Raw genomic sequence first — 22481 nt, 5'->3', positions numbered from 1 at the left:
GCGATGTTGATGTAATGCCTCTAGAAATAAGACATGCCCTCATCTCAGTAGGCTACAAACCTGCAATGAGGCTCTTTTGCCTCCTCTCTGTACTAGTCCATCACTTCTTTATTTGCAAACCTAATTCTACACGACGCTAAAGCTATCAAATGTATGCACAGGAATGAGGGATGTAGCTTGTGTTAGTGTTATTTGGTTTTATTTTTCTTCTGCCTCATTTCCCTCGTGGAACCTTTAGACTGCTTTGCTAGAGAAAGGTTCATGCAGCATACCAGAAAACACAGAACGTGGCTCTTGAATGAAGGCACTTCATAGACATTTGGGGTCAGGGTTTTCAAAGAGGATGAGGCCAGATTTTGGTGTGCTCAATACCCAGCAGCTCCTGTTGTGACACTAAGGATAAATCTTCAAAAGAGCACGTATTCTGATTACTACACAAGAGCTTGAGATGTTTGGAGAATTTAGTCTTAATTGGGTATTAGAATGAAAATTAGTGGTGGAAACATAAAATCTCATTACATATTGAAAAGTAGGTGATCTTATATGCATGATGGAAACTGCTGCTGTATAGTAGGAAACTGCTAATTGGCATTAAATGTTAATGGAATTAATTCTGCTTCTGTGGGTGCGTTTCTTATAAAACCCCATGTTGTACACCATCACATTTCATTAGCCCAAACGGATTATAGGTCAGTCAATGAGCACCTGCAGTCACTTCCCTGCATCTAGCATATTTTTGCTGATGAATCAAATGGTTTGGAAAAAGTAGACCACATTTTTTTGGTTTTTAAAGAAAAAAGGCACCGTGGTATGTCTGATTAGTGATTACAAAACTGGGTAAGGTGGGTTCCATGATGCCAAAAATCTGATGAGCATATGAAATCAGCTTAGTTGTCTGCATAAAATTGTATATGTATTGTCATTGAAAAAAGCACATGAAAATTATTTAGAGTTTGGCATATTCTGTTTACTTGACTTGTCTACAAAGAAGTCCCCTTGTAGGTACTTCATGAACCACCAGATAAGAGGAATTGCAGGAAGCCTCCACTCGGGAAAATAAATAAAAAATAATATCACTTAGACTATCATGCAAGAATTGAGACAGCTAATTCCAGTTAGGCCTTCCTGAAGAAGCTAACACATTCATGAGAACCAGGTGATTAAATGCTGAATTTGCTGAGTGAACTTTACCATTTTTCTGCTCACGCTGTGTCTGCTAATCAAGTGTAATTTTCTTAAAAGTATTTTCTGTTCAGAATAACTTGTCAGATACAATCTCTGGCTACTCCCTGGTCTTTGAGAGGCTCTTTGGGAATATTTGATTTAAATTTTGGATAAATAAATCATGTTCCACGTTTCTGTTTTCTAATTCAATGACTGCAAAAAATGGTGGGATACCTTTTGTTTTGTTGATCCAGAATGATTCTTTGAAAAATGTTTTTCAATAATTTACATTAAAATGACAGGTTTTGCAAGTCTCCAGAGAATTTGCAGAAAGTAAATGCCAAAACTAAGAAAAAAACCTTAGAGATTTGAATAAGTATACATGCTGTCTTTCAGTACTTGCCAAGATCAGATGTCATCTCTGGGCCAGACTTTTAATTTAACTCCATTCTTGGCTCCTGGCTAGCACAAGAGCACAGAAAACTTTTTCGATATACCATCACATCCTCAACAAGGCGTGGATGGGGGTTTGCTCTTTGATCCCATCTGCAAGAGGGAAAGTGGCCTACGCGGCATTCGTGCCTTTGGTACCACACAGGGTGCTGCTGCAAAGCAAACCTGTGTGCAGCTCCCTGGGACTGTGCAGAAATGTGAAGTTTAGACTAGTGAAACACCTTAGCAGAGGTACTCAGCTCAAAACCTCACTTTTTTTTTTCCAAAGTAATTTTGTCTCATAATACAAAAGCATTGAAAATGAATCCCTTTTCTTTATATGTAGTTTGCAAATATTTGAAGTTGATGAGAGGAACCTTATGAAATTCAACAAGGGCAAGTGTAGGGTGCTGCACCTGGGGAGGTACAGGTTGGGGGCTGACCTGCTGGAGAGCAGCTCGGTGGAGAGAGACCTGGGAGTCCTGGTGGACAACAGGATGACCACGAGCCAGCAATGTGCCCTCGTGGCCAAGAAGGCCAATGGCATCCTGGGCTGCATCAAGAAGAGAGTGTGGCCAGCAGGTCGAGGGAGGTCATCCTCCCCCTCTACTCTGGCCTGGTGAGGCCGCACCTGGAGTACTGTGTCCAGTTCTGGGCTCCCCGGTTCAAGAAGGACAGGGAACTGCTGGAGAGGGTGCAGCAAAGGGCTACCAAGATGATTAGGGGACTGGAACACCTCTTTTATGAAGAAAGGCTGAGGGATTTGGGTCTCTTCAGTCTGGAAAAAAGACGGCTGAGGGGGGACCTTATCAACACTTCTAAATACTTAAAGGGTGGGTGTCAGGAGGATGGGGCCAGGCTCTTTACAGTGGGGCCCGGGGACAGGACAAGAGGTAATGGGCACAAACTTGAGCATAAGAAGTTCCACCTAAACATGAGGAGGAACTTCTTTCCTTTGAGGGTGGCAGAGCACTGGAACAGGCTGCCCAGAGAGGTGGTGGAGTCTCCCAACTCTGGAGACATTCAAAACCCGCCTGGATGCGTTCCTGTGCAACCTGCTCTAGGTGACCCTGCTCTGGCAGGGGGGTTGGACTAGATGATCTCCAGAGGTCCCTTCCAACCCTATGTTTCTATGATTCTATGATTTGAGCAATGACTGTATGTATGAGACACCAGCTACCCAACAAACCTCAGGAATGATACTCTAGCTTTGGTTTACAGTAGTAAAAAAGAAGTTATTACAGATGTCCTCAATCCAGCACCTTTTTCAGGGTGAGCTAAGTTTCTTTGGCTTTCATGGGTGCTTCAGGACTAGGGCTAACAAGAAGTAGAATCATAGAATCGCAGAATCATAGAATCATTTAGGTTGTAAAAGACCCTTAAGATCATCAAGTGCAACCATAACACTAACACTGCCAATTCCACCGCTAAACCTTGTCCCTAAGCATCACATCTACACGTCTTTTAAATACCTCCAGGGGTGGTGATTCAACCACTTCCCTGGGCAGGCTGTAGACAGAGAAGACATTGCTATTCTTAGTTTTCTTATGCAAAAGTTAGCCCAGGCACTTTCTCTTCCATGCAGTGGAGTTGCAGGCATTTTTCCTCCTAAAAATGAAACTGGAGGCTGAAGCCATCCAATGACAGCATTTCGTTTGCTTTGTTGCAACAGGCAAGTGAAAATCGGAAGCTCCTGAACGCTCTGAAGGGTTTGCTGGATGACTTCCGCTCGGAGCTGCGGGACGAGGAGCGTGAGCGGCAGGGGCTGCAGCAGCAGTACGCCCTACACAAGGCAGCCTGGGAGGTGGAAATGACTGAACTGAAGTGTCACCTCGAACAGGTAACGTCCTCCACGTCCAACACCAGTAAAGAATGGCTAAGATGCTTAATGAAATGGGAAATCTGTGACAGCCAGGAAAGGGACTATTTTTATGCATTTTACCCTGGTGCCTGAAAGTGCCCCCAGAAGCCTGAGCAAAGCTTTGCCTCTTGAGTTGCCTCTTGGATTCCAGTTGTCCCAGTACGAGTGCTCACGTAGTAGGTACTGTGTAATGTAGGTGAGGACAAAGGAACCGAACCTGTTCTTGCTGTATTTTCTCAGAGGAGTTGGCTGGTAATGTATCAGCTGCGGTAATGAGCCATGCGGGTGTCTGTATTTATTGGCATTTATAGGAGAGAAAAATGTCTTGATGTTGGCGTTCTCGCGGTTAGCTCGTCACTGTGCTTTGGCACATAACAATTGGGGTACTTGATGCATAGGAGAGAAAAGAGTGATTTAATAATACTGAAGTGATAGATCAGTATGTTAATATTAAACCAGCTATTCAAAGCTACTGGTTAGTGATGGATGGTACCCCACTGAAGAGAGAGCTCTAGTTACCCACCACAGGATACCATTAGAAGTATGTGTGTAAAAACTGGTGCCAGGTGCATCAGTGTCATGTATGGCTGTTCACAGAAGATATACTGTTTCTGAAGCAATATGAAAACAAATTAGCAGAAACCCCACAAGGATTCATTTCCAAAGCTGATGGCATAAAAGTTCTAATTTTCCGCATTGAAGAGGGAAGGGGAGGGAGAATTAGTACATTCAGGTCTTGAGAAAAAGATTCATAATTGTAGAGCTTCTCTGCAGAAGACAAATATAATAAAAATATTTGCTGCCAGGAGGGTGGTACATTTAGGAGGATTTACTGAACATTGGAGACTCACTCTGACGCACAGAGCTGAGATGCAAGTGCTGCTTTTCCTGCCCAGGTACTGTAGGCTGCTTTCCCAGAATGAAGGAAGAAGCTTTCCTTTTAGCCAAGTTTTCTCTCAGCGGATTGAGAACCTCAGTTCAGCTGCTGCTTAGCACGCACACATTTCCAGACAACAGATCACTTGAAAAAGGAAACCAAATCAATTCCCATTTTCACTCCCCTGAAAAGAAAACCTCAGTCACAGTTTTACCTTAAACTTGAGATGGCAACAAAGAGCAAAACTTAGAGGAATTTAGTCTGACAACGAACTGCCAATTTAGAGCTTGCACACTTTGCCTTTGCATGGGCGATAAACTCACAGGCTGGTGTTTGGCACAAGGATGGTGCTGCCAGTCCTGCCCAGGGAGAAAAAAGATTTGCACCTTTCCTTCTGGGGGATTTATCAGGCTCTTTGCTACCTCCACTGCTTCACTGGTAATAATAAGTAACATACGGTAATTCCTGAGCCATGGGTGTTACTCTTTACATTTTTTCAAGCAAACGAAAAGAATGAAACTGGTCAATATTTAAGACGTAAACTACAACATTTCTCTTTCACAGTAAAACCAGGTCCCTAATGCAGTAGCAAAAAGACAGCACGTCAAGCATTAGAATGTCAATTAGGATAGGGCAAACAATGTAAGAGTCCCACTGAGGTCCAGTATATGTGCTCACAATTACAAGGAGGGAATTTAAAAAGTGAAATATAAAAATAATAATATAATAAGCCTGAAATAGAAATAATATAAATGTAAATTTAACTCAAACTAACGTTAAATATTCAAAATACGGGGTGTTTTCACTATCGGTTTAATTTCAGGATCAAAATGGGAGGAGCTAGTGAACAACAGGTAAAATACCAACATTAGATACAGTCATGTTAATATCCATTGCTATTCTGGGCCCAACATGTGCCATAACAACAACTTTAACTAAATAGCCAAGCCTGTCAGGTTGGTGTGAGTAGGAGGACCTCTTATGATGTCATTTTGTTGTTTTGATTGGTAGTGATGAAGCAGTGCGCTGACAGTGCTCCCACCATAGGTTTTGTATGGAGTTGCCAACCACCTGACAAGCCCCCAAGAGAATCAAGGCCTTTCTAGTCTCCACTGTTGATTTCATTGCTGCTGTTTCACACTTTTTTTTTTTGTGAAGCAGTAGGTCGATTAACAAGAGCATTTTCCTCAAGAGAGTCAACTCCTAATTAATAGTCACTGGCAATGGTTTTGCATTTTGATGCTTCAACCCTCTGTATAGGAAAGAAGGCAAAAAAGGAAAGAAAACTCTCTTGGTACAAAAGCACTGCATATCAGAGGTGACAATGTACTGTTGCCTGCTGCTTTGGAGCTTTAGCACTGCATATATCATTAAAAATAAAAGTCTTGGCTGTCAGAAATGTGTGTACATCTTATTTGGCAGGAGGGTCCGTAGGCAATGTTTTTAAGATAAGAAATAATGAGATTGCTCCCAAGTATGGGATTGTGATAATGCTGAGCCAATAAGGAGTCCCAGTAATTTTCAGCCTCCAGCTGGGCAAGTGAAAGATCCTGGTATTCTGGGAACTGGGAACTGAGAAAAGTTTTGATGAAGGAGGGAGTTACTATGAGGGGCCAAACCCTGCATATGCTTTTAGAACTTGCATGTAAAGACACGGACCCTCACTAGGACTCTGACCAATGGTCCAGATTCTGGATCCCTGGGGGCAATATAAGCTATGGTGCACATGAAGAGGCATCTGGCCACCCTTAGCAGTTAGCAGGCCTAGGAAAGTCACATCTAAACTTTCATGCTAAGGAGCCACCAATGGACCTTTCCTCCATGATTGGGCCTGTTTCATGAAAACAGAGGCAGAAGGATTCCCTCCTTTCCAGGGAGAGAATCATATAATCACAGAATCATAGAATGGTTTGGGTTGGAAGGGACCTTAGAGACCATCTGGTTCCAACCCCCCCGCCATGGGCAGGGACACCTCCCACTAGACCAGGCTGCTCAAAGCCCTATCCAACCTAGCCTTGAACACTTCCAGGGATGGGGCATCCACAAATTCCCTGAGTCACCAAGAACTGACTTCTGAGTCTAAAGACACTGCCTCTGCCTGGAGAAGGTTTTAGATCCCAAATCACTGAACACCAGGAAATTATTCTGAAGGTGTATCACTGTGTACTTGTCTTGGTTTTGAACTCATCTTTGTACTTATAGACTTCCTGGACTATTCTCTAATGGGGTAAGAGCCATGGCTCTGGTCTAGGTGAGCCCATGGTCTGACACAGGATGACTTACTGTATTTTGGCAGCTTAGGCATGGCACTCTAACAGCAGCCATACATTCTTGGGATATCGCTCTTCTGGAGCATGTTCTTACTCCCCACTGCTTCTCTCATCTTTCCTGCCCTTCACAGGCACCACTGCCTGTCTTGCCATCTAAGGTCCTTGAAAGATGACATATATATCACAAAGAACAAGTCCTAAATAGCCCTCTGTCAGGCTTAGGTGTAAGGAGTACAGAGTTTACTTCATTAGTCCCTTATTATTTTGACTGACCTGACCTCTGCAGTGACACTCCTGAAATTCATGATTATTTAGTGACACAGCTACTTAGTAAACCCAGCAGGAACTTGTAAAACTGACCTGAGCTAGGGGGCACAGAATAGTAAAATTAAAGCAAATATACCTAAAAGAACATGTGCCAACATTGCTGACCCTGGCTGCACCACTAACTTTGACTCCTGCAGCACCATGAAATGGAGCTGGGGACTTGTGGATGGACAGAGGAAAGATGTAGCAAGGGGCAAGAGGCCATTACCTGAAGTTAGCGGTGAGTTTGGAAACTAGCAGTGATATTTTTACATATTGCTGAACTAACGTGGGCAGAACATGCTGGGGTAGTGAGTAGGAAGGCAGCAAAGCTTTTTGGCTTCTTGAGGAGCCACGCTGCCCAGGATGGTGTCTCCCATCATGGATCTGCAGCACAGAGGTGTCTCTCCGGGGATGTTCTGCATTTCTGCCCCAGGGCACCTCTCGTCCGCCACCAAGCCATGCAGTTGTGTGCAGGACAGCCTCTCACACATCGCTGCAGGTTCCACAAATTCACACTGCACAAACAGGGTAAGTGCGGGAAAAATAGTGTCGTGTCAACTTCGTTAAAATAGGATGCTACTTTTTCATAATTGATTTTTTGGTTGGTTGGTCATTTGAAAACAATTGGACTCTGGAAATTAGTGGTAGAGGACACAGGTGTGTTAAGATTTCCCTGTCAGTGCAAGTGGCTGTAACAGGATGTTCTCTGCAGCTCAGTACAATTTTAAATGACTCAAGCAGTGACCTCTCGGCCATTTATTTGGGGAGGCTGTTCCAGAGACTAGTAAGTTTCACTCCTGAATCCAGACTGAACTTCTGTTTGCTCAGAAAGTTTGGGCTTATTTTCCACGTAGGGCAAGGTGAAGGTGTTGTCCTTCTCTCTTGCTAAAGGAGCGTGTTTCCCAGCAGACCGGCTGCCTCTCCTTTTAGAGGACAACTTTAACTTCAGAGGTGGAAATGACTTTTCGCTGCTTTTCACTCCAGTTCACCTGCAGAGCCAGGGGACAGAGATGTATCCCATTCTGTGTCACTCACACATCTATTGAGTTGTCAACAAAGGGTCAGGCTTTGGGGATGAATTCTTCACTTGCTTGAATTTACACAAACCATTGAGCACTTTTTTCACCCTGACAACAGTCCAGCAGTGGCCCAGGTTGGCCAGAGAGGTTGTGCAATCCCTGCCCTTGGAATTGTGTCAGGATCCAGCTGAACAAAGTCCTGCACAACCCTATGTGATCTCAGAGCCAACCCTGCTGCAAGCAGGGGGATGTGCTAGAGACCTCCTGACACCCCATCAAGCCTGCATTTTCCTATGAACCTATTACCTTGGGCCAGCTCTTCTGCTCTGATCGAGCTGACCCCTGAGCATGAAGTGAAGGAGAAGGGAGGGCAGAAGGCATCAGCTAACTGCCCTAGAAATCAGTTCAGACACCAGAACATGTAGAGATGGGGGGATGATGTTGGTACATCTCTTCCTGCTGCTAACACCCTCTTTTGTTGGAAGGTGTGAGGAGCTGTACAATAAGACCATTGCTGAGGGTTGCTCTGGGGAAAGTCAGAAGATCTCTCATTAGGTTTCGGGTGCACTGAGGGAGAGCACAAAAGCAGAGCGAAGGCTGAGGGCATTGTCCTGGTGATTGTCTCAGAGACGATAATGAGGTTTATCTCCATGTTTCCTTCATTGCTGGTACCCGCACTCCCATCAGAAGGATCGTAACTAATGCCTTAATAGCATGAGCTGGTAAAGCTTGAGAAATTATTCACTATGGTTTTCACTGTCTTGATTTTAAAACTTTTTTCAAGTTGAACATATTTGATCATGTATTGAAATCCTAAGATCTAAGAATTGCCATAACTTTGAGATTACCTTTGTGGACTTAGGTCTTTAACTCAAATTCATTGTCAGACATAGGCTTTTACCACAGAAAGTTTAAAGTCCTAGTAACGTTTTACTTTAATGCCAGCTGGAAGGGAAGAGTGAGAACACCTCAGGAGAAACAGGCCTCACGTCTGATGCAAAGGGAGCTTTTAAAAGGGAAAGAGAGGAGCACAAGAAGCTTCTGGCTGAGAGTCATGGTGTGGTGATGGACCTCCGCTGGCAAATCCAGCACAGCGAGAAGAACTGGAACCGGGAAAAGGTGGAGCTCCTGGACAGGCTTGATAGAGACCGGCGAGAATGGGAGCGTCAAAAGAAGGAGCTGCTCAGGCGGATAGAGCAGGTAAGGAGTCATCTTGGGATGAGCAATTGCTGGCTGCAAGCATGAGGCATTGCACCATTACTACCCTCAGGCCAAGGTCAAGAGACTGTATTAAGCAGCAGCACAGGAACAATTTTGGTTCCTTGGCTACATCAGTGTTTCTCATGCTACAAAACAATTTACATACACAAGGGAGTAAAAGGAAATGCTCATAATCCCTATAAAAGACCAGTTATGAGAAATCAACGCCAGGTTAAAGGCCATTTCCTGCCTCATTTCAATTACCCTGGACAGGCACGGTCACATCGATTCATTCTGTTTGAAAGCTTTTGTGCATCTCTTCGTGCTAAGACACTCAATCCCACATGCAGGGTTATTCAAGGTTTGGTATACAGCTTCCTGCCAAAACAGTTTGTTCATCTGCAAATTAGCCACCAAAGATGCAGCTGTTGCGACTGTTCAGTCTCAACTGAATTCTTTTTCTCTAGGAAAGGATACCGGGGGTTAACATGAGGAGTCCTGACTGATAACAGATAAACCGCTATCAATACTAAATATTCCGAAGACACTTCTGACCTTGGTCACGTGAATTTTGTGCACACCTCTGCTATCATTTGCAAATCTGATAACTGCATACCTGCCCCCTTGTTTTTCATGCCTAGCCGCTTAGTATTAGAGACAAATTTTACCTAATGAATTTATTATCTGCCTGGAAGCCACACAAAGAATGAAAAGTTTAATGAGGGAGAGTTAATACACCATTTTGACTGAACATTGTTCAGCTCTGAGTCATGCATTCCAGGAAAAGTAAGAAAAACAACTCAAATTGTGGGTCCTCAGTTAACTGAATACTTTCTGTCCTTAGGACATCAGAAGTGGATCAGCACCAGGTTTGTGCGTGCTCTCTAGGGAGCACTACGCTTGAATGAAGCACAAAGTAGCTTCACAGGTTAAGTGGATGAAAGCCCAGTATAACTTCATGACCCTTTTGAAAAGGATTCGTTATCTGTGTCTCATGTTCCCATGCCTGGGTTGCAACAAGAAGCTATAGAAAGGACACCAAGCTGTAAATATTACGAGTGCAAGACTAAACCTCAGCTTAAGCTATGGCTGTTAAACGCCCCGAGAAGCACTTAGCAAAATCCTGTATGCTATGGATATTTCCAAAATCCCTGCTAAACATGTAGGTCTGATTGGGCAGTGATCAATATGAAGGATTTACAGACCAAGAAAGGTGATTCTTGAGCTTCTAAATTTAAAAATATCAATAAATGATATTCTGGATTTCTTAATTTCCCATTTCTCTGGGGATTTTTGTATATACTTCATGCAGCTTGTTGAGCTAGCCATTCTAATGCAGCCCAATAGTATGTCTCCTAAGATAAAACAACCAACGCCTACGAGCAAGGAAGGCTTGTAGCAGAGCTCTTCATCCAAATTACCTGGTTTCCAGGGTTCAGTGGCAGAAGGTGCCAAGTTCTCCATGGCTTGAGTGGGCTGGTTTCTAACTGTTGAGTTTCAGTGGCCGAACTGCATCCTGTGGATTCTTCATGCACAATGGGAATTAAATAACCCCCAGAAAAATGTCCAGTATACTAAGGCTGTGGACACAAACTTTTCTTCAGAGAGTCCCTGGTACCTCCTTGGATGGTTATGCTGCCGTCCCTATGAACTGTATTTTTTAATATTATCTCTTCACTGTATCCTCAATAGCTTGAGGGACTTAACCAGGTCAAAGACTGCTTTTTCTATTCCCTAGGAATGGGGCACATTGAAGGAAGCAACAGAAAAATCCCTATTAATGTTACCTAGCTTTTAATTCTCTTTAAACCTGACATAACCTCTCAGTGTCATCTTGGGATAGCCTACAAAATAGCTCTTAACTAGTCCTGGAGCTGATTTCTTTTGTTACTATTCTGAAACCGCTAGGCTTCAACTGTATATTTACTGTACAACAGAATTGTACACAGAATTAGCAATAGATAGGGGAAATAAAAAAATATCATATCAAGCTAATTTCAGAGGATTAGATGATCAGAAATAGCATTTGAAATCTTGGCTACCTGCCCGCAAAACTTCATAACTCCATCTTTGCTTATAATCAAACATTTCCCTATGTGACAGGAAGCTTCCAAATATTTGCAGGCTTTTAGTTGAATATCCTCTCAGATTGCAGTCATGCCCGACTTTATATGGAAACAATTAGTATATCTCTGAAGTCCTTCTCCCCAGGGTTTTTCTGTGTGTATTCCATGTAAGGCAATACATAGAGGATGAGGAGACTACACCAGTGTGTATGTTTGGAAAACAGAGACTACGAGATAGCAGAAGCATGTGTGCCAAATTTCATACTAATGCTTTATGCCTTGTCTGCTTTCACACAGCTCCTGAATAATACATGTATGATAAGGCGGAAGCTCACACCAATGCATAAAATACATAAAATACTTTACTCTGGATGGTTATGGGAATACTGCTCGCGTATAAAAAACATGATGACCTACTTTTTTCAGAGCTCAAAGTTGTGGGTTTTTTTTCTTTTTAAGTACACTGTCACTGTTTTCTCTTAGAGAAATCTCGCTGCACTGTGCTCCTAAAGCTAATTGTGCACAGAGCGCACTGGTGAATATTTAAACCCACAAAATCACCCGTATGAAAAGTTATGTGTTTAAAGGTATGAACACACAGGGACTCAAAATCATTAGTCACTCTTGAAAAGTTAGGCCAGTATTTCTCACTTTAATTTCCCTGTCAGCTGTCTGAGATTCCGAGAGTGAGACGTTATCTGTACTGTTTCCTCATAAAGGATCCCAGATCATTATCCTTATATGATCTCTGAAAATCTGGAAGGGCTTGCAATTTGAACTACGTATACAAAAAACATGTGATTAACATTTCTCCTTGGTTTGGGTCTTGCCCATATGCTGGGGAATGGACTCCAGGATCTCCTGAGATATACCTTCCAGCCCCTTACTTTATAGGATACCTTGAATTAGGTTCTTTTAATAAAACTGTTTCAGATTTTGTGTATCATGAGCAAAATGCTGAAGATGCATTCCCGTTTTTGTAGACCTGCATCAAGCAAAAATCGCACTGATTTCAGCCCAAGTGCAAATTTAATCATTTGAGACCTAAAATGTTTTGATATACATTAGGCAATACAATTTCTATTTATTTTTCCAAACACGTGCAACAAGACTAAAATAATATGTTTTGTAGGTCCTTAGTCTCCAGCGACCTAGGGAATGACTTGTATTTGCATGTTATTGTTATTAATCTTAGCGCAGTGCTCTAGCGAAACATCAGAGTTACTTATCAGATTCCTGGTGTCATTCATCATGTTTGAAAGTATCACTTACTTCATGTCTCCTGTTGTGTATTTGCAAGTAAAGGAGAAGTTGATCACATCATAACCTAATTTTAAGATTGGCCGTTTCACCAGTGGTTCTCCCTCTTTTCACCCAGCTTTTGCAAAGCGTAGAATTAATAGAGCTGATGGCCCTTCTATAAATATGCATTTCCTTCAAACATGCTTTGCATGCCTAATTCATCCCTTTGACAACGCTGTTCTGTACAGTCAATTCTCCAGCCATGTACTAGGGCTAGACCATCTATAAAACAAAGCTTTTGTCTTTTGTTAAGTGGAATTTTCCACCTCTGGAAACAAGTGATGTACATGAAAGTGCAACCTTTGTATTGCTGACCAGAAGAAAAATGTATTTGTTTTGATGAGACTGTAAGTCGCTCACCCTTCTTTGAGCTTCTGCTTGTATTGCTTTAGGATCTCATATCAAGATTGCTTTTAAGTAACAGTCAGTGTTGATTTGTTTCCTTAAAAATCAGATTACAGACAGATGCATTATTTTGTGTACATATACACACAGTGTGTATATGTGTATACATAAATACGAAAACAGGCAAAACTATATATATATAAACATTTAATCACTCAAAATCCCATGATAGCATCAAAGTCCTAGGGGCATCTGCCTTTGAGGAAGGACCAGTACAGCAAAGCCGACATCCCTGGAGCCAGGTGGTGATCTGGTGGTGCCTCTCCAGGGCACGGGTGCCTCGCCCCTGGGGAAGGATGAGTTCTGCAGAATGCGATACACTGCATAAGTAATTGTGGTTCCTTTTAATTTGCTTTGTCTCCAGCTTCAGAAAGAAGTGAGCCCGCGAAGAGGAGGTGGTTTTCTGTGTGACCAGAAGGAGAGTAACCTTCGTCCATTTACGACCCAGGGGAACCTTCACGTGCCTCGTACAATGGGGTCAAGATCCTATTCTGATTCAGACGCCATTCAGTTTGACGATCGGTCACTGTCTAAGCTGAAGGAGAGCGATCGGTGCAGCGCCACGGAAAACCTCTTCCTGGAGTCGTTGTCTCTTGATTCCCCCGATGAGTCTGATGAGCACCGGTCTCGGCAGCTGGAGCGGGAGAAATTCTTGACCGGATTAACGGAAGTAGGTGCTCTTCTTACCTTTCATGAAGCTGGCATGTTGCCTCTTCTGTCAGAACTGGAACAGCATCCCTGCTGTAGGAAGTGAGATATTGTGTCACAGGCACTGCTTACAGTTATCCAGTAGTGAATTTGGTATGGAGAAGATTTTGTTCCTTGTTACAAGCGCATTAGACCAGTGTCAGTCACCTGAGAGACTGAGAGCCAGCCTAAAGGTCCCAAAGATTACCTCATCTTGCAGCCATTCGTATTATGTATGATAACTGTATTTGACACAACATATTGATTTAGAAGGTCTTAAATCTCTTCCAGTCATAGGTAGATACATATATATGAAGAAATATGGGCTATATTGTGTTAGTGAAGCAGTAAGTGCTGTAGAGAGGCACTTCTGGTTGTTCCATTATGGTTGCCTTCTAAACAGATTAGCATGAGTAGGTAAGATGAGATGTTAAAAAAATAAAGTTATTTTTCATCAGCAAAGTACCTACCCTGGGGTCACACCATAAAGTTATAAAGATGTAAAACACAGTGCTAAGAGATGCCATTGGGCCATAGTGAATGTAGTCCTGCTAAAATCTGCACCACCGCCGGCTTACTTTCACCAGTTCCAGGTCTTCACAGTTTTGTTTGTATTGTTGCTGAATGAAACCCAGGGTCCCTGTTCCCATATGCTGGTACAAAGTAGCCTGTGAACTGGCATATGATATTAGTAGCACGGAGAATGTTCACACCAACCACGACTATATATTTTAATGGTCCCTGTGAAATTAAAAACATACTACAACTTCAAAATGCTAATATCTCCTTTATTTTCTATTGTTCCTTGAATGTAAGCAGCTGTTATGGAACAAGAAACACGCAGAGACTGCTGGAAGTTAAAATTATCAAGCAGGCAGCGCGTTGCTTCATGCAAGTTTTGAGTACTTTCTTCTTGCATGAAAATTCAGATTTGTGCACATGGGTTAGACATTCGGCTTGTGCTCTGAGCCTGTAAATACCAGTTGGGTGTACATTTTATAGCATATAGGGAAGCAGAAGCTTCCCAGTCAAAGCCGTGTCTTTGTACTCCAGCTTGAAAATATTTGACCACTATGGAAAAGAGTTTGTCAACAGGTGAGATCTCAAGCTCCCTGCAGGACCAGGTTCACTGGTGTGCCTTGGCTTGAACGCGTGCACCTGTGAGAATTTGACCCAAGCATTTCTTTGGGATGTATAACATTGTTACTCAGCTAATGGATTGGAAATCAAGTTCTTTGAGAGGAAGAAGAGAAAAAAAGATTGAGAGAGGCAAGAAATATGACCTCCCTTACATTTTAAGTAGCTGTAGGTACCTGTGTGTTCCAGTTAGATTTTCCTCCCTCAGTGCCATAAATGTACAGCTGGCAGTGTGGATAGATCAGATTTACTCTGCAGTAACTCCACTGAAGCCACCAACATTATTCTAGACTTACACCAGAGTGAATGCAAGGACAATCGGTTTACTCCTATTTTTCCTCCTGACTCTAGATAAATACTAGAAAGGTCTTTGCTGAGTTAAGCGGTCCTCTTTTTGAATAGCCGCAATTTGAAATGCACTTCTGTGTTGGTAATATTCTTGATTTCATGAGGTCGAATAAAAGTAATAGGTACTAATACTATTTTTTTTCCTGACCATATTTTGTATTCCCTATAGTTTATTAGAAATATAAGCAAACAGTTAAAATAATAACTGTAGAGCAATTGCTTCAGAAGTATCTATTAAAAAACCCAACTCATTATAGGAATTGTCACAGGGAAATAATTGCCATAAAAACATCTTAATACCGTTAGCAAGCTGTAGGTATTCCCCCTATGAAACAAGTAATAGTCTTCCCACACATTTAATATAGCTAGCTTAATGAGTTTCAACTGGTGCCATTTGTTGGTTCCTAGAGAACATATAATGAAATCTTATGTCAAAGGACCCCAGTTTATGTCTTATTTCCGCACAGCTAGGTCGCTGGCATAAAGTAGATTACCTCCACAGAACCAATTCACTCACAAATATATGGTCTGAACCAATATATTGTACACGTGGAAAAAAAGCCATTTGCAGCTTACTTCCATTTATGATTGCGAGGGACTAAAAAAGTTCAAGGCTGGTGTAGATTTGGCATACGGGCTTTCCCTCTGCAGTCTGTTGTCCTGATGGGATTGCCCATCGTGGTGCCTGTGTACCAAGGGAAGAATATTCCCACTGGCAATTTAAGATTCTTCTCAGAGGGAAAATCAGCCACTTTTTAGAGACAAACATACCTGGTGCAACTAACGGGAAGTGCCTGACAAAATACTCACAAGCTAATGCCACCAACAGGTTCAGAAATAACTTACCCTCATTGTTTCTGTTTTTCTTAAGGAGGAAGAAACACACAAAGGAAATCTTCAAAGGTGAGTAAAACTTACAGGGAAAACCCGGCAAATATTCAGCTGCCAGAGCCTATAGCTCTCTGGCACCCAAACCACAGACCCAGGGCACGGCCATGCCATCTCCTAAGAAGCCTGCGAGCCAGATTAATGGATTTACCCAGGGATTAATTTGTCTCAATATGCTTCTTCTCTACTCTGATTAACTTGGGCCACATTCAGCTGTGGTGCACAAAGATCAAACTGTTTGAAAGTGCATGAAGCTGCAGCTTACACTGAAGGCTACGCCTGCCTTAGCAAGTACTGCAGGCCTGTAGGCATCAATATATAGAGGAAAACAGTTGGTGCTGAGGACCTGGCACGCCCCTGCATGTCAGGAATATTATTTTGCTTTGGACTAGTTCTGGTCTGATCCCATGGGCTGAATACCCACCTAACCCTAGAGTGCATTAGTTGTGCTTCTGGAGAGCGTCTTCCGGGTCATTTTCATCCCAAAGGAACCCAGACCGTGCTCTCTGAGATTGCCACCGATGCAAACCAGAGCATCTGAATAGGAGATCCACTTCAAAACCACACTCCTAATCTCGCCTAATTCCCTAACATAGATGCACCCTAACTGCAGCTGGTGCTCTTGATTAAAAACTGACAGTGTGATTTTATTGTATCCTCCAGATCACTGATCTATAAAACACACAGCTTGCTGAATCCTCACCCAGCTTGAGTTACCTCATTGAGCCGACTCTGATAACTATACTCATTTGCATTTTTAAGTAGTCCCATTCAGAAAGCTTCTTTTTTTGTTTGATTTTTTCTTAAAATGAAGCAGTAGGACAATGCGGCTGAATGCTTGTGATTTGTACAAACTGTCGAAATGCAGGAAAGCCAGGAATCCAGCATTACCACATAGTGATTCCCTTTGGTTGAATTTTATCACGAGCTCAACTTGCCAAGCCAGTTCAATGTAACAGCATCTAGGCTGGATGTCCCACATCGCTACACACCAACTGCGCAGCCTGGGCAATCTCAGGAGCAGGGGTGGACTTGCTGACTTCCCAGCAAGTCAGAAATACTCCACAATTGCTTTGAAAAGTGTGCGCCGTATTGTTGCAAACACTCATTTTCCGTGAATGGCATATTTCTGAAATGCATCCTGCTGCTCCATATTTCAGACATTTGCCAAGCAGTAATCCATGAGAAAGAAGTAAATTAAGAGCCATTGATAAGGAATGCTTGCCCTTCACTATTTAGCGCAAATAGTTGCACTATTTTAAAGATAATAGAAGGGAACTTCAATGAAAGAAAGGGCTAAAGAGGTTTTATATATAATCAGATAGTGAAAGTTGGGTTTCCTGAGTTAGTTTGCTGCTGAAAATAAGTCGCTCTGTGAGACTTTCCAAGCCTATGAGTGACTCTTTTGTGCTCCCCTCTCCAGGGCGATGTCCGTTTCTTCCATGTCAGAATTTCAGCGCCTGATGGATATATCTCCATTTCTACCAGAAAAAAACTTGCCTTCATCCAGCAGCAAAGATGACATAACCCCTCCCCTGTCTCCTGATGATCTAAAATACATCGAGGAGTTCAACAAAAATTGGGATTACAGTAACACTAGGAACCATGGTGGGGCCACCGAGAAGCCTGCAGAAGGCTGGGCAGAAAGGACAGAAATTGGGAAGGCTGGGAATGATCCTCCTTCAGATCCCTTCCAGGCATCATCATGGTACCTCACCACCAGTGTCACTATGACAACTAACACCATGACCAGCCCAGAGCACTGCCAGAAGCAGCCAACGAGGAGTCACGGTGTAACCGAAAAAATGGGAGTTCGGGTATTTCACAGCCCACCGGTTGTCCGTAGGTTTGATAACTCAGTGATAGCTGGCAGCGAAGGGAAAAACCAGGTTGAGCCGGACTTCCTGTTTTCTGTGACCAAAGCTATGGGGAATGTTGCTGAGACAAAAGGTGCTTCCTCAGATATGTTTGGAAGATGGTCTTGTGACCTGGCCAAACATCATAAGGATTTTCTGGAGAGTGGTCTTCATCCCATTGAACGTCCTATTTGCACTACTGTGGGCTTTGCCTCACCCTTGCACAGCTTGGAGATGTCCAAAAACATGAGTGATGATATGAAGGAGGTTGCTTTCTCTGTCCGAAACGCAATACGCTCTAATTCAACAGAGCCTCAGTTTAAGGACACCGCATGTCAAACCAACGGTATGAGAACGACAGGGACGCAGACCACCCAGACGATCAGTGTTGGCTTGCAGACGGAAACCCTGCGCAATATCACCAGCAGTCCACACAAGTGTCTGACACCAAAGGGGGGGTCCACGCCTGTCTCTTCACCATCCAGAAGCCTAAGAAGCAGGCAAGTGACCCCTGTCATTGAAAAGGTCCAGGCTAAGTTTGAACGCACATGCTGCTCCCCCAAATATGGCTCTCCAAAGTTGCAAAGAAAAATCCTTCCCAAATCAGACCAGCCAAATAACCGGACTTTGCCTGGCACACCTCAGAAAGGATTCAGTGAGTCCGCTTGGGCTAGATCAACTACTACAAGGGAGAGTCCCGTCCACACTACCATCAACGATGGCCTCTCCAGTTTGTTCAACATTATTGACCATAGTCCCATCTTTCATGAGACCTTCCAAAAATGCCCCAGGTCTAGCAGCCGGTCCAGGTCAGCAGAACCCAGACCAGAACTGGGTCCAGTGCAGGAGCCGTGTACAAATGCCCGTGGCAGATCACCCAGTCCGCTCCGGTTGGGGACAGAGACGCAAAAGGAAGAAGGGACTGAGGTGACAAGTATCAGGCAGGACTTATCTGCTCCTCCAGGGTACACACTTACAGAAAATGCTGCCAGGATCTTGAATAAGAAACTTTTGGAGCATGCCTTAAAAGAAGAGAGAAGGCTACCTTCACACAGCCCACCAAATCTTAGCAATGACAACAGCACAGGAGAAATTGTCAAAGTAGATCCAGGGTCCATAGAGGTAATGAGTTTGTTTGTTTTTCCTCCTATAGCTAAATGCACTCTTCTTTGAACAAATGCGTTATGAGATCTCTTGCAGTCCTAGTGAGTATTTACAGTGAATATCCTAGTCCTGTCACGGTACCACCAGCGAGTCCCACTCATGAAACTATTGGATTAGTCACTGAAGAACTCATTAAAGAATTGAGTTTCTATCCTGACAGCTTATCGGGCTTGAAAGCATCAGAAGAGCTTTATCCTTTACAGGATAAAGATGCCTTTACAGGATAAAAATGGTTCTCCCCTGAATGGCTGGGATAAGGGGTTTCTGTCACAAAACACACAAGGTGTTACAGATGGTCTAGGGACTCTAGGTTCGAGTAAATTTCTTTTATGCTGAGTGGAAAGGTAGACTCTTTCTCCTATGCAAGAATGGGTGTTAGCAAGTTTGTGTGAAAAATAGCCTCTACAATACCCTGAATCAAAACTTCAGGGCCTTCAGCATACCTTTTCTGGATGTATCTGATTAAGTTTGGCTTGAGTCTGTGAACGTGATTAAATGGCGTGACATTTGGTACTGACCGTTGTGGCCTCACAAAAAAAAAGAGAAAGGAAAAAGAAAAAGGACAAATCAACTAGTCTAAGCACATACATACATAGTGTTTAAGAACTCTTAACTGATATTTTGGTGTTAACAGTGTAACAGTCATCATCTGTCTCAGCAGGTAGTGCCCAAGTTGGGGCCAGATTCTCAGATACAGTGATGTGCTACAGCAATCAACAAAAAAGAGGCTGTAATGATGGATAAAAGCTTTTCAGTTATCAGTGTCCAAGCCTCCTGGTTCTGGTGAACCTTCGCGCACATGAGAGTGTTGCCAGAGGAGGCATGGAGAAGCTGAATTATGCCCAGCAGATGTCATCTTTCTGGTACAGCACTGAAATGGCATGTGCGATGCTGGTTGGTGATACTCCCCAGGGCAGCAGCCCCTCATCCTCTCTGCCCCTTTAGCATCCTGATGTTTTGGTGGGCCCCGGCCACAGGGCAGCTGCTCTTGCTTGACCCCTACATACCCCAGACATCCCACCTCGGCCTCGCTGGGCTGATTCCTACCGCTCCTGCCTCAAATAGCCTCAAGTGAAGGTTGAAACCCCATTTTTTAAGCCAATGTTTTGCTTGAAGGATTTGTGTGTACCCGAGAGCCGAGACTTTTGGTCTGCAGTTTGCCTTGCACTAGCAGGTGGTTCTCCATGGACAATCGGTTCTTCTTTTGTAGGTATTGCTCAGAGGACATGATTTTTTTTGCCTAACAGAGGATCCAAAGCTGAGGATATATTCCCTATATGCAGTTTAAACAGATATAAATAGGGAAGTCTGTATGTATAAAAAAGAAACCACATGCACATTATAAATAACAGTGAATGAAAGTGGGCTTTGTGCACAAACCTCATAGTGAATAAAAGTGGAAAGCAGACTCATTTATTTGACCCTTTCCAGCTATCTCTGTATTTTGTCCTTAGTTTGAAATACTGGGAAGGTACAACCGGTCCTTATCAGAAAGTGTGTTGCAGTCTGATATGTTCAACTCAGCTTTGCCTTCAAGGCCTCCCTTGGAAACTCTTGATTTCCTCCTGCATCTTTTCAATGTCTCAGCAGATTTCAAGTTTAAGTAAACAGATATCATCCCACATCATCACAAACTGCTGGTGGCAAAATACAACTAGCGTCAGTACCTGAGTTTGATGCACAGAGAGATTTGGGTCAATGCTGCGTAGCGAAAACTCACTGACCATCAACCTGGCAGAAAGTTGCCCCTCTTTGTGAATACTCAGTATCTTTTGCCTAATTTTTTGAGTACTAAGCCTCAGAGCTAAGACTTGTTTTTCCTTGCAACTCGTACTCGGTTGTTATTACTGTTGTCTAGACGCACAGGTTACGATCTTTGGGTGGTCCTGTCATTTCCCAGGAATGCGCATTGAAAAGGATGGTGGTGGGTGTTCACACGATGAGCTTAGCTTCTCCTAGGTGAGATGATGCTCTACAAGATGTACTTAAGGGAGCATGGGTTTGCTGCTGAAAACAAAACCACTAATAAGTTTAGAGTCTGCAGATGCCTTGGGTTATTTATGGATTACACTGACCACACAAATTACACTTCATACAAATTCCACTTAGCACACCTTGTGCAAAGCCAGACGCAGCAGCAAATGATGATCTTGGAGGAGGCCGGCTGTGCTTGGGGCAGCCTCCCACCAGCGCTGCCCCTGCCACCCTCCCGTAGATCCCTCCTCTGCTTCACCCTCACCTGTTGGCTTCTGGCCAAGACAAGTGACCTTCTTGCCACTGAACGCCTTCTTGTTTCTGCAGTCGTGGCGTGGTATATTAATGACTTTTAGACTTGTGTGGAGCAGCTGTTGGTGGCTTTTCTTCAATTTGAGCTTCTGAGTGGTTTAGTTACGTAATTTCCTTTTATATTCCTGCTGCAAATATGAAATCTAGTTCATACATATATTTATATATTTATGTACATATGTATGTGTGCATGTGAGTACATATGTGCATACAGAATAGCAATAACTTTGTATTTTCTAACTTGCCCAGAGCTGCTTACAAGCAAATTCATATCCACCCAGTGCAGCCTGCTAGTGTCTTATCCTGCCAATTCACTAAACCACTATCTTACTTGCATATCATGGGATTTATAAATATTACTATTAAGAATGCAGATTAGCATTACCTAACTAACAATGTAAGAGCTGTATGAACATTTTTCTTCTATAACTAGCAAGGGTGTAAATCATAGAGGTTACACAACAGTCCTGGACTGGGGGTCAGACCCATTTCTGGAGAAGGCACTATAAAAGCACCATCCGCATGGACCCATCCATGGAGGAGAGGGCAGCTGCTGCGTCCTCTGCTCACCGGGGCAGAGCAATTGCCGCACACTTGCTGCTGAACCGTTCAGCACAGGAGGGGGAAGGTTAAAAAGAAGGGAAGGTGGTGTCAGAACTAAAGGGCTTTTGCTTCAGTTTGAGTCTCCCATCCAGCGTTGCTGTTAGATAGGAACAAGGGAGAAGGGTGAGATATACCTGAGCAACATAAGCACGAGCAACACAAAATATCAGTCGCTTTTTTGTTTGTTAAAGATTTCCTAAGCAGAAATTCTCTCTTGAAATCAAGCAAAGGGAAAAAAAATACAGCTTTATTTCTCTTTTACATTAATGTGGTGTTTCCCTAGCCCTAATCAAGGTTGACAAAGGATAACAGATGTCTTTCTCTGATGAGTAGAAATGTTTGGTTTGTTTAATGCTATGTCCACTTCTGAGACTGTGCTAGGATTGTAAAAGGTTGGTTTGTTTGCTTCCTTCCTTTCTAAATCTTTTTCTGCTAGTGGCTTATCTTTTATTTTTGATTATTAGTTTCCCTGTGATAACAGCGGTAACATGATCTGAATGGGTAGTAACATCTGGAGACTTCTTCCTTGCTGGCATGAAATCTTCACTTTAAAAAAAATAATTGATTAAACCAGTTATTTCCAACCTACTTGCTTTCTTTTTCTTTT

At 43.0% G+C, this 22481-nt stretch overlaps 1 protein-coding gene across 19 annotated transcripts in view; it reads left to right on the top strand.

Annotated features, from left to right (window-relative positions):
* The window catches only part of MTCL1 (microtubule crosslinking factor 1), a 111355-nt gene that overhangs the window by 84459 nt on the left and 4415 nt on the right, over window positions 1-22481 (top strand). For 13 of the 19 annotated variants that reach the window (XM_074576661.1, XM_074576653.1, XM_074576656.1 and 10 more), the window contains 5 exons: window positions 3269-3436; window positions 8878-9132; window positions 13270-13575; window positions 15949-15980; window positions 17389-18943. In XM_074576661.1, coding sequence (XP_074432762.1) covers window positions 3269-3436; window positions 8878-9132; window positions 13270-13575; window positions 15949-15980; window positions 17389-18943 — 2316 coding nt within the window. Of the gene's footprint in view, window positions 1-3268; window positions 3437-8877; window positions 9133-13269; window positions 13576-15948; window positions 15981-17388; window positions 22463-22481 lie in introns of those variants that run through there. The other 6 variants (XM_074576664.1, XM_074576659.1, XM_074576668.1 and 3 more) reach the window with 1 other exon arrangement.

This window comes from Larus michahellis, chromosome 2 (genome assembly GCF_964199755.1).
Source record: "Larus michahellis chromosome 2, bLarMic1.1, whole genome shotgun sequence".
Taxonomy (NCBI): Eukaryota; Metazoa; Chordata; class Aves; order Charadriiformes; family Laridae; genus Larus; species Larus michahellis.
Note: the sequence above shows the minus strand (reverse complement) of the source record. Positions and strands in the feature narration are given on the sequence as shown.